Genomic DNA, 13,736 nt, shown 5'->3' with positions numbered 1-13,736 from the left:
GCTAGAACGGTCATTCTTACACCGTTTTGTTCAGAAGAGATGGGGGAATCTTCAAGTGTTGACAATTTAATATTAAAATATGAATTTTTAGAGATATATGACATGGATGACTTGTTGACTTAGAAGCCACGAATTCCCCAATATGCAAATTTGAATGCCTGAGACCACATATGTGATTGGCTGCCTGGGAAGCCGTGCAGGCCCTGATTTGTGGATTTGAATTCCTCAGCCCTCAGATATGATTGGCTGGCTTAGAAGCCACGAAGGCCCCAATATGCAAATTTGAATGCCTCAGGACACTTATTTGATTGGCTGGGAAACTGTGCAGGCCCTGATTTGAAAATTTGAATGTCTCAGTCCTCACAGAGGATTGGCTGCCTGGGGACCTGGCAGAAATATATAGAAATACTATTATTAAGCATAAATACTACATTTAGTAGAAATACTATGTTTTAGCACAAATATTATAAAAAGAAGAAAAACTATAATTTAGCAGAAATACTATATTAAGCACAAATCCTATAAAAAGCAGAAATACTATAATTTAGAACAAATAGTATAAAAAGCAGAAATACTATAATTTAGCAGAAATACTATGTTAGGCACAAATCCTATAAAAAGCAGAAATACTATAATTTAGCAGAAATACTATGTTAGGCACAAATCTTATAAAAAGCAGAAATACTATAATTTAGCAGAAATACTATATTAGGCATAAATCCTATGAAAAGCAGAAATAGTATGATTCAGCAGAAATACTGTATTTAGCACAAGTACCGAAAAGTACCAGAAATACTATGATTTAGCAGAATAGTAATAACTTATTGAAACACAAATGCACAGAGGGACACACAAACACAGGCTCTAATCCAGTCAACCAGTCTAACTATGTTCAATTTAAATCCTACAATGACATGCTGTCAAATAAGGGCAGGGTCCTCTCTCTCCCACTAAACACACACACACACACACACACACACACACACACACAGGGAGAGAGGACTAAGTTTCTAGGTCAGCCTGGGAGCTGCTGAATTTGAATCCACCAATCAGAGAGGCTGTTTACGTTTTCCCGCCAAAACAGGTGCATCTGTTTTACACACGCAGCACAGAGACATAGACCTGCTTCTTTCAGTTTATTTCACATAGTGAGGATTCCCCTCAAACAAATGACCATAATTTCCTAACCATAGGGGCTAGAGCGGTCATTCTTACACCGTTTTGTTCAGAAGAGATGGGGGAATCTTCAAGTGTTGACAATTTATCATTAAAATATGAATTTTTAGAGATATATGACATGGATGACTTGTTGACTTAGAAGCCACGAATTCCCCAATATGCAAATTTGAATACCTGGAGCCCACATACATGATTGGCTGGCAGGGAAGCTGTGCAGGCCCTGATTTGTGGATTTGAATTCCTCAGCCCTCAGATATGATTGGCTGGCTTAGAAGCCATGAAGGCCCCAATATGCAAATTTGAATGCCTCAGGACACATATATGATTGGCTGGGAAGCCGTGCAGGCCCTGATTTGAAAATTTGAATTTCTCAGTCCTCACAGAGGATTGGCTGCCTGGGGACGTGGCAGAAATATATAGAAATACTATGATTAAGCATAAATACTACATTTAGTAGAAATACTATGTTTTAGCACAAATACTATAAAAAGCAGAAATACTATAATTTAGCAGAAATACTATATTAAGCACAAATCCTATAAAAAGCAGAAATAGGATGATTAAGCATAAACACTACATTTAGTAGAAATACTATGTTTGAGCAAAAATCCTATAAAAAGCAGAAATACTATATTAGGCACAAATCCCATAAAAAGCAGAAATAGTATGATTAAGCATAAATACTACATTTAGTAGAAATACTATGTTTTAGCACAAATACTATAAAAAGCAGAAATACTATAATTTAGCAGAAATACTATATTAAGCACAAATCCCATAAAAAACAGAAATAGGATGATTAAGCATAAACATTACATTTAGCAGAAATACTATGTTTGAGCACAAATAGTATAAAAAGCAGAAATATTGTAATTTAGCAGAAATACTATATTAGGCACAAATCTTATAAAATAGCAGAAACAGTATTATTTAGCACAATAGTAATAAGTTAAACAGAAAAATTGGAAAAGCAAAATGGACAGCTGAAAAAATGCTGAACATGCTGAGGGTCCCTCAAATATACTTGTTAAATGAAAAAATCAGCAAAAAAATGCACAGGGAGAGAGAAGTACGTTTCTAGGTCAGCCTGGGAGCTGCTGAATTTGAATCCACCAATCAGAGAGCCTGTGTACTTTTTCCCGCCAAAACATGTGCCTCTTTTTACACACGCAGCACAGAGAGGCACAGGATTATTGCAGCCTATTTCTCATAGTGAGGACTCCCCTCAAACAAATGACCATAATTTCCAAACCGTAGGGGCTAGAGCGGTCATTCTTACACCGTTTTGTTCAGAAGAGATGGGGGAATCTTCCAGTGTTTACAATTTATCATTAAAATATGAATTATTAAAGATATTTGACTTCTAATGCACCATAACTGAGTAGAGCGAAGCAAAAACTGCCTTGACTTGCCCTCAAACAACGCTTTGTGACTTGAAATCTATTTGGAGTATCGATATCATTCTTTCACCGTAAGAGACAGCAGACTTTGGTGAACAATCATGGAAATTTTCAGGTCTCTGTGGAAATCCAACAAAAAGTTATGACGAGAGAAAAAAGTGGTTCATTTCCACAGTTTGAAATCTGAAGAAATCTGAGCGAAGGACGAATTTCCTACCCTCAAACAAGTCCAACTCATTTCAGAACGGTAATAGGTGAGAAAGAAATTCTTGAATTGTGAGCGTCAGGGGTGTCTGAAGATATTCGGGGACAAGCCTCATGTCTTAACTTTGCTTCGTTAAGGAGATATGACGATTCGAATATGCCTCTCATTACAGAAATCCAGCGGTGATTTTGAACAAGCTCTCCATTCACTTTATATGGAGAGTTTTCTGACCTTGTGTTAGTCTGAGGAGATTTGCAAAAATTCTATAAATCCCACAACAATGATGGTGACATTTTCTGAAAGCCAGCAAAAATACCTACGTTTTGATGTATAATTTGTGGAAGTTGAGTGAAAATTGAGCAAGTAGCAGGAAGTTGTTCAGACATGAAGTGAGAATTGCAAAACCTTCAGTGGCACACTGGAAGCCAAGAGCATAGCAACCATAACAACGCATGTATTTTGTGAAAAATCACAATTTTGCAACTCAAAACTTTAAGAGGCATAAAAGTAAAACAGTAGAAGATTTGAAAAAGCTGAATCATACCTGAATAGCCCAATAATTTGTGAACATTTTAAAATTTGAATGGTTGTTCTAGGTGAAAATATGAGGAAGTAGTTAAGTTTCAAAAACAAGCAAATTTTAGCAGAATTGCAGAAGTTTCCCATTCATTTCAATGGGACAAATTAAAGGAAAAAAGTGGAATATTTTAAAAAGTATAATAGTTAAAAATAGCAAAAATCATAGCAAGAAAGAGCAAAAATAGCAGAATAGTTTAAAATTTGAACGGTGAAAATCGGCTGAAAATTGTGGAAGTAGTTAAGTGCCAAAAAGTGTACGGAAGCAACTGGAATAATAATAATAATAAAGTATAAAGAATAAAGAGAAACAGGAACTCAATAGTGTGGATGCTTAAAGCATCCACACAATAAAGAATAAAGAGAAACAGGAACTCAATAGTGTGGATGCTTAAAGCATCCACACAATAATAAAGAATAAAGAGAAACAGGAACTCAATAGTGTGGATGCTTAATGCATCCACACAATAAAGAACTAGAAAAATTTGCATTTCCTGCGAAAATGCAGTGTGGATGCTTAAAGCTGAAGCTGTATGCAAAAAGTAGCTGAAAAAGCTGAAAAGTTGCAGAAATTGTAAAAACTTTGCAGAAGCAAAAGAAGTTTGCTAAAATGGAATAACTTAGCAGAACTGCAATATCTTAGAGGAAACATAATACTTGGCAGAAATACAATAGCATAGCAGAATTTAGCAGAAATATTGTAACTTACCAGAAACATGATAACTTCTCAAAAATACAAGAATTTAGGAGAAATAGTATAAGATAACAGAAAGAATATATTTAGCCAAAAATACTTAAACATTACAGAAACACTATGATTTAGAAAAATAGTACAACAGAGCAGAAATATTGTGATTTACCAGAGACACTGTGATGAACTATGAATATTGTAATTTTAAATTGAGACTATGTTTTAGCACAAATATTATAATTTGGCAGAAATACTATAATTTAGCAGAAATACTATATTAAGCACAAATCCTATAAAAAGCAGAAATGGTATGATTAAGCACAAATACTACATTTAGTAGAAATACTTTGTTTTAGCACAAATCCCATAAAAAGCAGAAATACTGTACTATGATTTAGTAGAAATACTATAATTTAGCAGAAATACTATATTAAGCACAAATACTATGAAAAGCAGAAATAGTATGATTAAGCATAAATACTACATTTAGCAGAAATACTATATTAAGCACAAATCCTATAAAAGCAGAAATAGTATATTAAGCACAAATCTTATAAAATAGCAGAAACAGTATGATTTAGCACAATAGTAATAAGTTAAACAGAAAAATTGGAAAAGCAAAATGGACAGCTGAAAAAATGCTGAACATGCTGAGGGTCCCTCAAATATACTTGTTAAATGAAAAAAATCTGCAAAAAAATTTATTACAGCCACACAATCACAAATATGTACACATGAGGAAACACACATGCACAGAGAGACCCACACACAAGATCCAATTCAGTCAACCAGTCTAAATATATTGAATTTAAATCTTAGAATGAGATCATCCCATTAAAAGCCTTTCTCTCTCTCTCTCTCTCTCTCTCTCTCTCTCTCTCTCTCTCTCTGTCACACACACACACACATACACACACACACACACACACACACACACACACACACAGGGAGAGAGAAGTAAGTTTCTAGGTCAGCCTGGGAGCTGGTGAATTTGAATCCACCAATCAGAGAGGCTGTGCACTTTTCCCCACCAAAACAGGTGCACGCAGCACAGAGAGACACAGGATTTTTGCAGTCTATTTCTCATAGTGAGGACTCCCCTCAAACAAATGACCGTAATTTCCTAACCGTAGGGGCTAGAACGGTCATTCTTAAACCGTTTTGTTCAGAAGAGATGGGGGAATCTTCAAGTGTTGACAATTTAATATTAAAATATGAATTTTTAGAGATATATGACATGGATGACTTGTTGACTTAGAAGCCACGAATTCCCCAATATGCAAATTTGAATGCCTGAGACCACATATGTGATTGGCTGGCTGGGAAGCCGTGCAGGCCCTGATTTGTGGATTTGAATTCCTCAGCCCTCAGATATGATTGGCTGGCTTAGAAGCCACGAAGGCCCCAATATGCAAATTTGAATGCCTCAGGACACTTATTTGATTGGCTGGGAAACTGTGCAGGCCCTGATTTGAAAATTTGAATGTCTCAGTCCTCACAGAGGATTGGCTGCCTGGGGACCTGGCAGAAATATATAGAAATACTATTATTAAGCATAAATACTACATTTAGTAGAAATACTATGTTTTAGCACAAATATTATAAAAAGAAGAAAAACTATAATTTAGCAGAAATACTATATTAAGCACAAATCCTATAAAAAGCAGAAATACTATAATTTAGAACAAATAGTATAAAAAGCAGAAATACTATAATTTAGCAGAAATACTATGTTAGGCACAAATCCTATAAAAAGCAGAAATACTATAATTTAGCAGAAATACTATGTTAGGCACAAATCCTATAAAAAGCAGAAATACTATAATTTAGCAGAAATACTATATTAGGCATAAATCCTATGAAAATCAGAAATAGTATGATTTAGCAGAAATACTGTATTTAGCACAAGTACCGAAAAGTACCAGAAATACTATGATTTAGCAGAATGGTAATAACTTATTGAAACACAAATGCACAGAGGGACACACAAACACAGGCTCTAATCCAGTCAACCAGTCTAACTATGTTCAATTTAAATCCTACAATGACATGCTGTCAAATAAGGGCAGGGTCCTCTCTCTCCCACTAAACACACACACACACACACACACACACAGGGAGAGAGGACTAAGTTTCTAGGTCAGCCTGGGAGCTGCTGAATTTGAATCCACCAATCAGAGAGGCTGTTTACGTTTTCCCGCCAAAACAGGTGCATCTTTTTACACACGCAGCACAGAGACATAGACCTGCTTCTTTCAGTTTATTTCACATAGTGAGGATTCCCCTCAAACAAATGACCATAATTTCCTAACCATAGGGGCTAGAGCGGTCATTCTTACACCGTTTTGTTCAGAAGAGATGGGGGAATCTTCAAGTGTTGACAATTTATCATTAAAATATGAATTTTTAGAGATATATGACATGGATGACTTGTTGACTTAGAAGCCACGAATTCCCCAATATGCAAATTTGAATACCTGGAGCCCACATACATGATTGGCTGGCTGGGAAGCTGTGCAGGCCCTGATTTGTGGATTTGAATTCCTCAGCCCTCAGATATGATTGGCTGGCTTAGAAGCCATGAAGGCCCCAATATGCAAATTTGAATGCCTCAGGACACATATATGATTGGCTGGGAAGCCGTGCAGGCCCTGATTTGAAAATTTGAATTTCTCAGTCCTCACAGAGGATTGGCTGCCTGGGGACCAGGCAGAAATATATAGAAATACTATGATTAAGCATAAATACTACATTTAGTAGAAATACTATGTTTTAGCACAAATACTATAAAAAGCAGAAATACTATATTAAGCACAAATCCTATAAAAAGCAGAAATAGGATGATTAAGCATAAACACTACATTTAGTAGAAATACTATGTTTGAGCAAAAATCCTATAAAAAGCAGAAATACTATATTAGGCACAAATCCCATAAAAAGCAGAAATAGTATGATTAAGCATAAATACTACATTTAGTAGAAATACTATGTTTTAGCACAAATAGTATAAAAAGCAGAAATATTGTAATTTAGCAGAAATACTATATTAGGCACAAATCTTATAAAATAGCAGAAATAGTATTATTTAGCACAATAGTAATAAGTTAAACAGAAAAATTGGAAAAGCAAAATGGACAGCTGAAAAAATGCTGAACATGCTGAGGGTCCCTCAAATATACTTGTTAAATGAAAAAAATCAGCAAAAAAATGCACAGGGAGAGAGAAGTAAGTTTCTAGGTCAGCCTGGGAGCTGCTGAATTTGAATCCACCAATCAGAGAGCCTGTGTACTTTTTCCCGCCAAAACATGTGCCTCTTTTTACACAGCACAGAGAGGCACAGGATTATTGCAGCCTATTTCTCATAGTGAGGACTCCCCTCAAACAAATGACCATAATTTCCAAACCGTAGGGGCTAGAGCGGTCATTCTTACACCGTTTTGTTCAGAAGAGATGGGGGAATCTTCCAGTGTTTACAATTTATCATTAAAATATGAATTATTAAAGATATTTGACTTGTAATGCACCATAACTGAGTAGAGCGAATCAAAAACTGCCTTGACTTGCCCTCAAACAATGCTTTCTAACTCGAAATCTATTTGGAGTATCGATATCATTCTTTCACCGTAAGAGACAGCAGGCTTTGGTGAACAATCATGGAAATTTTCAGGTCTCTGTGGAAATCCAACAAAAAGTTATGACGAGAGAAAAAAGTGGTTCATTTCCACAGTTTGAAATCTGAAGAAATCTGAGCGAAGGACGAATTTCCTACCCTCAAACAAGTCCAACTCATTTCAGAACGGTAATAGGTGAGAAAGAAATTCTTGAATTGTGAGCGTCAGGGGTGTCTGAAGATATTCGGGGACAAGCCTCATGTCTTAACTTTGCTTCGTTAAGGAGATATGACGATTCGAATATGCCTCTCATTACAGAAATCCAGCGGTGATTTTGAACAAGCTCTCCATTCACTTTATATGGAGAGTTTTCTGACCTTGTGTTAGTCTGAGGAGATTTGCAAAAATTCTATAAATCCCACAACAATGATGGTGACATTTTCTGAAAGCCAGCAAAAATACCTACGTTTTGATGTATAATTTGTGGAAGTTGAGTGAAAATTGAGCAAGTAGCAAGAAGTTGTTCGGACATGAAGTGAAAATTGCAAAACCTTCAGTGACACACTGGAAGCCAAGAGCATAGCAACCATAACAACGCATGTATTTTGTGAAAAATCACAATTTTGCAACTGAAAACTTTAAGAGGCATAAAAGTAAAACGGTAAAAGATTTGAAAAAGCTGAATCATACATGAATAGCCCAATAATTTGTGAACATTTTAAAGTTTGAATGGTTTTTCTAGGCGAAAGTATGAGGAAGTAGTTAAGTTTCAAAAACAAGCAAAATTTAGCAGAATTGCAGAAGTTTGCAGAAGTTTCCCATTCATTTCAATGGGACAAATTAAAGGAAAAAAGCTTAATATTTTAAAAAGTATAATAGCAGAAAATACCAAAAGTCATAGCACACATTAGCAGAAATAGCAGAATAGTTTAAAATTTGAACGGTGAAAATAGCACAAAAATTGTGGAAGTAGTTAGCGGACGAAAAACGAGCAACTTGAAGAATAATAATAAAGAATAAAGAGAAACAGGAACTCAATAGTGTGGATGCTTAAAGCATCCACACAATAAAGAGAAACAGGAACTCAATAGTGTGGATGCTTAAGCATCCACACAATAAAGAGAAACAGGAACTCAATAGTGTGGATGCTTAAGCATCCACACAATAATAAAGTATAAAGAATAAAGAGAAACAGGAACTCAATAGTGTGGATGCTTAAAGCATCCACACAACTAGAAAGATTTGCATTTCCTGCGAAAATGCAGTGTGGATGCTTTAAAGCTGAAGCTGTATGCAAAAACTAGCTGAAAAAGCTGAAAAGTTGCAGAAATTGTAAAAACTTTGCAGAAGCAAAGGAACTTTGCTAAAATGGAATAACTTAGCAGAACTGCAATATCTTAGAGGAAACATAATACTTGGCAGAAATACAATAGCATAGCAGAACTTAGCAGAAATATTGTAACTTACCAGAAACATCATAACTTCTCAAAAATACAAGAATTTAGGAGAAATAGTATAAGATAACAGAAAGAATATATTTAGCCAAAAATACTTAAGCATTACAGAAACACTATGATTTAGAAAAATAGTACAACAGAGCAGAAATACTGTGATTTACCAGAGACACTGTGATGAACTATGAATATTGTAATTTTAAATCAATACTATGTTTTAGCACAAATACTATAATTTGACAGAAATACTATATTTAGCACAAATCTTATAAAATAGCAGAAATAGTATGATTTAGCACAATAGTAATAACTTAAACAGAAAAATTGGAAAAGCAAAATGGACAGCTGAAAAAATGCTGAACATGCTAAGGGTCTTTTTCCCGCCAAAACAGGTGCACGCAGCACAGAGAGACACAGGATTTTTGCAGTCTATTTCTCATAATGACGACTCCCCTCAAACAAATGACCATAATTTCCTAACTGTAGGGGCTAGAACGGTCATTCTTACACCGTTTTGTTCAGAAGAGATGGGGGAATCTTAAAGTGTTGACAATTTATCATTAAAATGTGAATTATTAAAGATAATTGACTTCTAATGCACCATAACTGAGTAGAGCAAAGCAAAAACTGCCTTGACTTGCCCTCAAACAACGCTTTCTAACTCTAAATCTATTTGGAGTATCAATATCATTCTTTCACCGTAAGAGACAGCAGGCTTTGGTGAACAATCATGGAAATTTTCAGGTCTCTGTGGAAATCCATTAAAAAGATATGACGAGAGAAAAAAGTGGTTCATTTCCAGAGTTTGAAATCTGAAGAAATCTGAGCGAAGGACGAATTTCCTACCCTCAAACAAGTCTAACTCATTTCAGAACGGTAATAGGTGAGAAAATAATTCTTGAATTGTGAGCGTCAGGAGTGTCTGAAGATATACTGGGACAAGCCTTATGTCTTAACTTTGCTTCGTTAAGGAGATATGACGATTCGAATATGCCTCTCATTACAGAAATCAAGCGGTGATTTTGAACAAGCTCTCCATTGACTTTCTATGGAGAGTTTTGCGACTTTGTGTTGGTCTGAGGAGATTTGCCAAAATTCTATAAATCCCACAACAATGATAGTGACATTTTCGGAAACCCAGCAAAAATACCTACGTTTTGATGTATAATTTGTGGAAGTTGAGTGAAGATTGAGCAAGTAGCAAGAAGTTGTTCGGACATGAAGAGAAGACTGCAAAACCTTCAGTGGCACACTGGAAGCCAAGTGCATAGCAACCATAACAACGCATGTATTTTGTGAAAAATCACAATTTTGCAACTGAAAACTTTAAGAGGCATAAAGGTAAAACGGTAAAAGATTTGAAAAAGCTGAATCATACCTGAATAGCCCAATAATTTGAGAACATTTTAAAGTTTGAATGGTTGTTCTACGTGAAAATATGAGGAAGTAGTTAAGTTTCAGAAACAAGCAAATTTTAGCAGAATTGCAGAAGTTTCCCATTCATTTCAATGGGACAAATTAAGCTTAATATTTTAAAAAGTATAATAGTGAAAAATACCAAAAGACATAGCAGGAATTAGCAGAAATAGCAGAATATTTAAAAATTTGAACGGTGAAAATCGGCTGAAAATTGTGGAAGTAGTTAAGTGCCAAAAAGTGTACGGAAGTCCCAAGAGGAACTCAATAGTGTGGATGCTTAAAGCATCCACACAATAAAGTATAAAGAATAAAGAGAAACAGGAACTCAATAGTGTGGATGCTTAAAGCATCCACACAATTATCTTACTTTGCTCTGCTGCAGTGGTAGGGCTCTTCTCCCAGAATAGAAAAACCAGGCAGCCTCACTGAATACCGTGACTTTAAGTGGATAAAACACTGTGTCACAATCACATTACATTTAACATCCCCTGGGAAAGTTGTACATAATACATGGTGAGATAAGAATGGGAAAAGTCGTGTTCTGACTGTGTTATTTTCCTCATGTTAGATCCTTGGTCCGTTTGAAGAGCAGGAAGAATTCACTGTGGAGGATTTCCACTTGCTGGAAAAGATTACTCTGAGCGGTTCTGCAGAGAAAGTCAAAGCCAGAGTTAAACAGATGGGAATGAAGCCAAAGCAGTATGTTTGTATTTCTTTTTGGCCTACTTGTCTCTTTTAAGTGTCTGTGATAGAAATGTGTGCATCTGTTTAAGCATTCCCTCTGTGTCACCTTTGCATTAAGTTTGTCTAGAATTATCTGTTAGTGTAGGATTTTCTTTTTTCCTCATGTATCAAATGTTTGAAAGTATTCTGTCATGAAGAAATGTCACTTTCTCAGTTTTAAGGTACAGTAGCCTGATTAAGGCGTGACTCTGCCTATTTAAAGCTTGATATTATATTGCGCAAGGGCTGGTTAACATCTTCACTAACACAAATGCTTTAAAGAAAATGACAAACTGATTTTTTCCCCCTCAGTGCCAGTGACTTAGTTATGAAAGTTGATGCCTTGCTAACTGCAGCCCCCAAAGGAGAAGTCAGAAGAGATGTCCACTTTATCAAAGACACCCACAGGTGGGATTTCTTTTTCCCCTTTGGGATCTGTAGTCTCATTGGAAAGTATTCATGCTCCTTTTTTTGTAATGGGCCTGAAAATTGCAATGCCATCATTTCAAGGAGTGCCAAGCTGCAAGTCTTTTGATTTGCAGTTCTGCTGATTAAGGATTGTATGACGTTGTTTGTTGAATTCGCTCTGGTGTGCTTTTTTTGTTCCTCAGCGTGCTTCATCTCTCTCCACGTGAGAACGAGGTGTTCTATGATGTTGTGGCAATCGTTGACCCCCTCACAAGAGAAGCACAGAAGATTTCCTCCCTTCTGACTGTAAGCTGTAGTGCATTTTTATATTTTTCCCCATTATTCTTTATCATTTTCTGATATAGGAAGAACTTATAAAATCACACCTAAAATCACTTTCAATGTAGGAAGGGTAGAAAGACATGCAGATTGCTGAGGTAAAAAAAATATGATAGACTGTGTCATTTTCAGGATCATACTGGGATCCATTTTAGTCTTTATATTCTTTTATAGACTTTACTTTAAATACAATAATTATTTGTTTATTGGAATTATTGGAAAAAAATGACAAAGAAAATGTGTATGTGGCATATACATTAATTAATTTGGCCAGAAAGTTTTCACAACATCCATCCAGCCATCCATTCTGTTCCGCTTATCCTTGTCAGGGTTGCTGGAGCTGGAACCCTATGGCAGCTACTCAGCTACCATAGGGTGAGAGGGAGGGTATAGTCTGCCAGTCTGTCGCGGGGCTAAAACATAAACACATACAGCTATTTGTACTCACATTCACATGGGCAATTTAGAATTACCAGTTAAGCTAACCCCACTAACTGCATGTCTATGGACTGTGGGAGGAAGCACGAGTGCCCGGAGAGAACCCACGCAAACATGGGGAGAACATGCAAACTATAGACAGAAAGACCCCGGACAGGTGGTGGAATCGAACTCAGGACCATCAGGGGATTGTACCATCAGGGCCTCCGCCCCTTACTGCCACTTGGGTGGCTGTGGCTTTGGTGGTAGAGCAGATCAGCTACTGATTGGAAGGTTGGTGGTTTGATCCTTGGCTTCCCCAGTCTGCATACCAAATATCCAAGATACTAACCCCAAGTTGCCCTCCGATGCGTTCTTCGGCGTGTGAATGTGTGTGAATGTTGGTTAGTTTGCACTTGAGTCTAGAAGTGCTTGTATGAGTAGGTGTGAATGGGTGAATGAGGCATGTTGTATACTGCGCTTTGAGTACTCCGGGAGACAGTGTTGGGAAGGTTACTTTTAAAATGTATTCTATTACAGAATACAGAATACATGCCCCAAAATGTATTCTGTAACGTATTCCGTTACGTTACTCAATGACAGTAAAGTATTCTGAATACTTTGGATTACTTAATATATTATCATGCTTTTTACAACAACGTGAATGTACTATTGCTGTGTGATTTATTACTATTACTGAAGGTCCGCGACTCCGAACTGTAGTAAAGGGACCTCTGACTAATACGGCGGGGTCCCTGTCGGCTCGTAGCCGAAAAATAGCTTTACTTTGTTGTGTGGGTCAACTTTTCTGGCGAGAGACAGAGAGAGGCGTTGAAAGACTGCTCCAACGGAACTTATTGTTTTCGGAGGAAAACACGAACACGGTGTACAGTCGAGTCTTAATAGCTTACTTACAACTGGGCTCGTCAGGCACTCTTCTTGGCTGCAGTGGTTATTATTATATTTACATGCTTCCAGCTCCCGTTTTTCCTCGATGACAACTCGTACCTTTCCACTCCCCTTTTTCTCCCTCCTCGCGCTCACAGACCCATAACGGGTATGGCAGTCCATTCTCCCTGCAACACGGACTACACTGCCCATGATGCTACATTCTTTAGAGCTATGCTTGTAGCATTCTGCCTGTTAGCTTAGCACAACAACAACAACAACAACGAAAAGGGGCTCTCTCACCCAGGAAACACACAGTCGCAGAGAGAGAGAGAGAGCGTCGCCCTGTAACCATGGCAACCGTAACGCTGCCGCCTGGAACATCAGAACGTAGCTGTCAAACAAAACCGAAACAGTCCTGACCCG

The 13,736-nt window shown here is 36.8% G+C and overlaps 1 protein-coding gene across 5 annotated transcripts in view; it reads left to right on the top strand.

Annotated features, from left to right (window-relative positions):
- Positions 1-13,736, top strand: part of uggt2 (UDP-glucose glycoprotein glucosyltransferase 2) — a 197,994-nt gene that overhangs the window by 162,735 nt on the left and 21,523 nt on the right. For all 5 annotated transcript variants that reach the window (XM_026144500.2, XM_026144497.2, XM_026144499.2 and 2 more), the window contains exons 24-26: positions 11,104-11,234; positions 11,571-11,666; positions 11,870-11,972. In XM_026144500.2, the coding sequence (XP_026000285.1) occupies positions 11,104-11,234; positions 11,571-11,666; positions 11,870-11,972 (330 nt within the window). The remainder of the gene's footprint in view (positions 1-11,103; positions 11,235-11,570; positions 11,667-11,869; positions 11,973-13,736) is intronic.

Source organism: Astatotilapia calliptera, chromosome 16 (genome assembly GCF_964374335.1).
Source record: "Astatotilapia calliptera chromosome 16, fAstCal68.1, whole genome shotgun sequence".
Classification (NCBI taxonomy): Eukaryota; Metazoa; Chordata; class Actinopteri; order Cichliformes; family Cichlidae; genus Astatotilapia; species Astatotilapia calliptera.
This window is presented reverse-complemented; position numbering and strand designations above follow the sequence as displayed.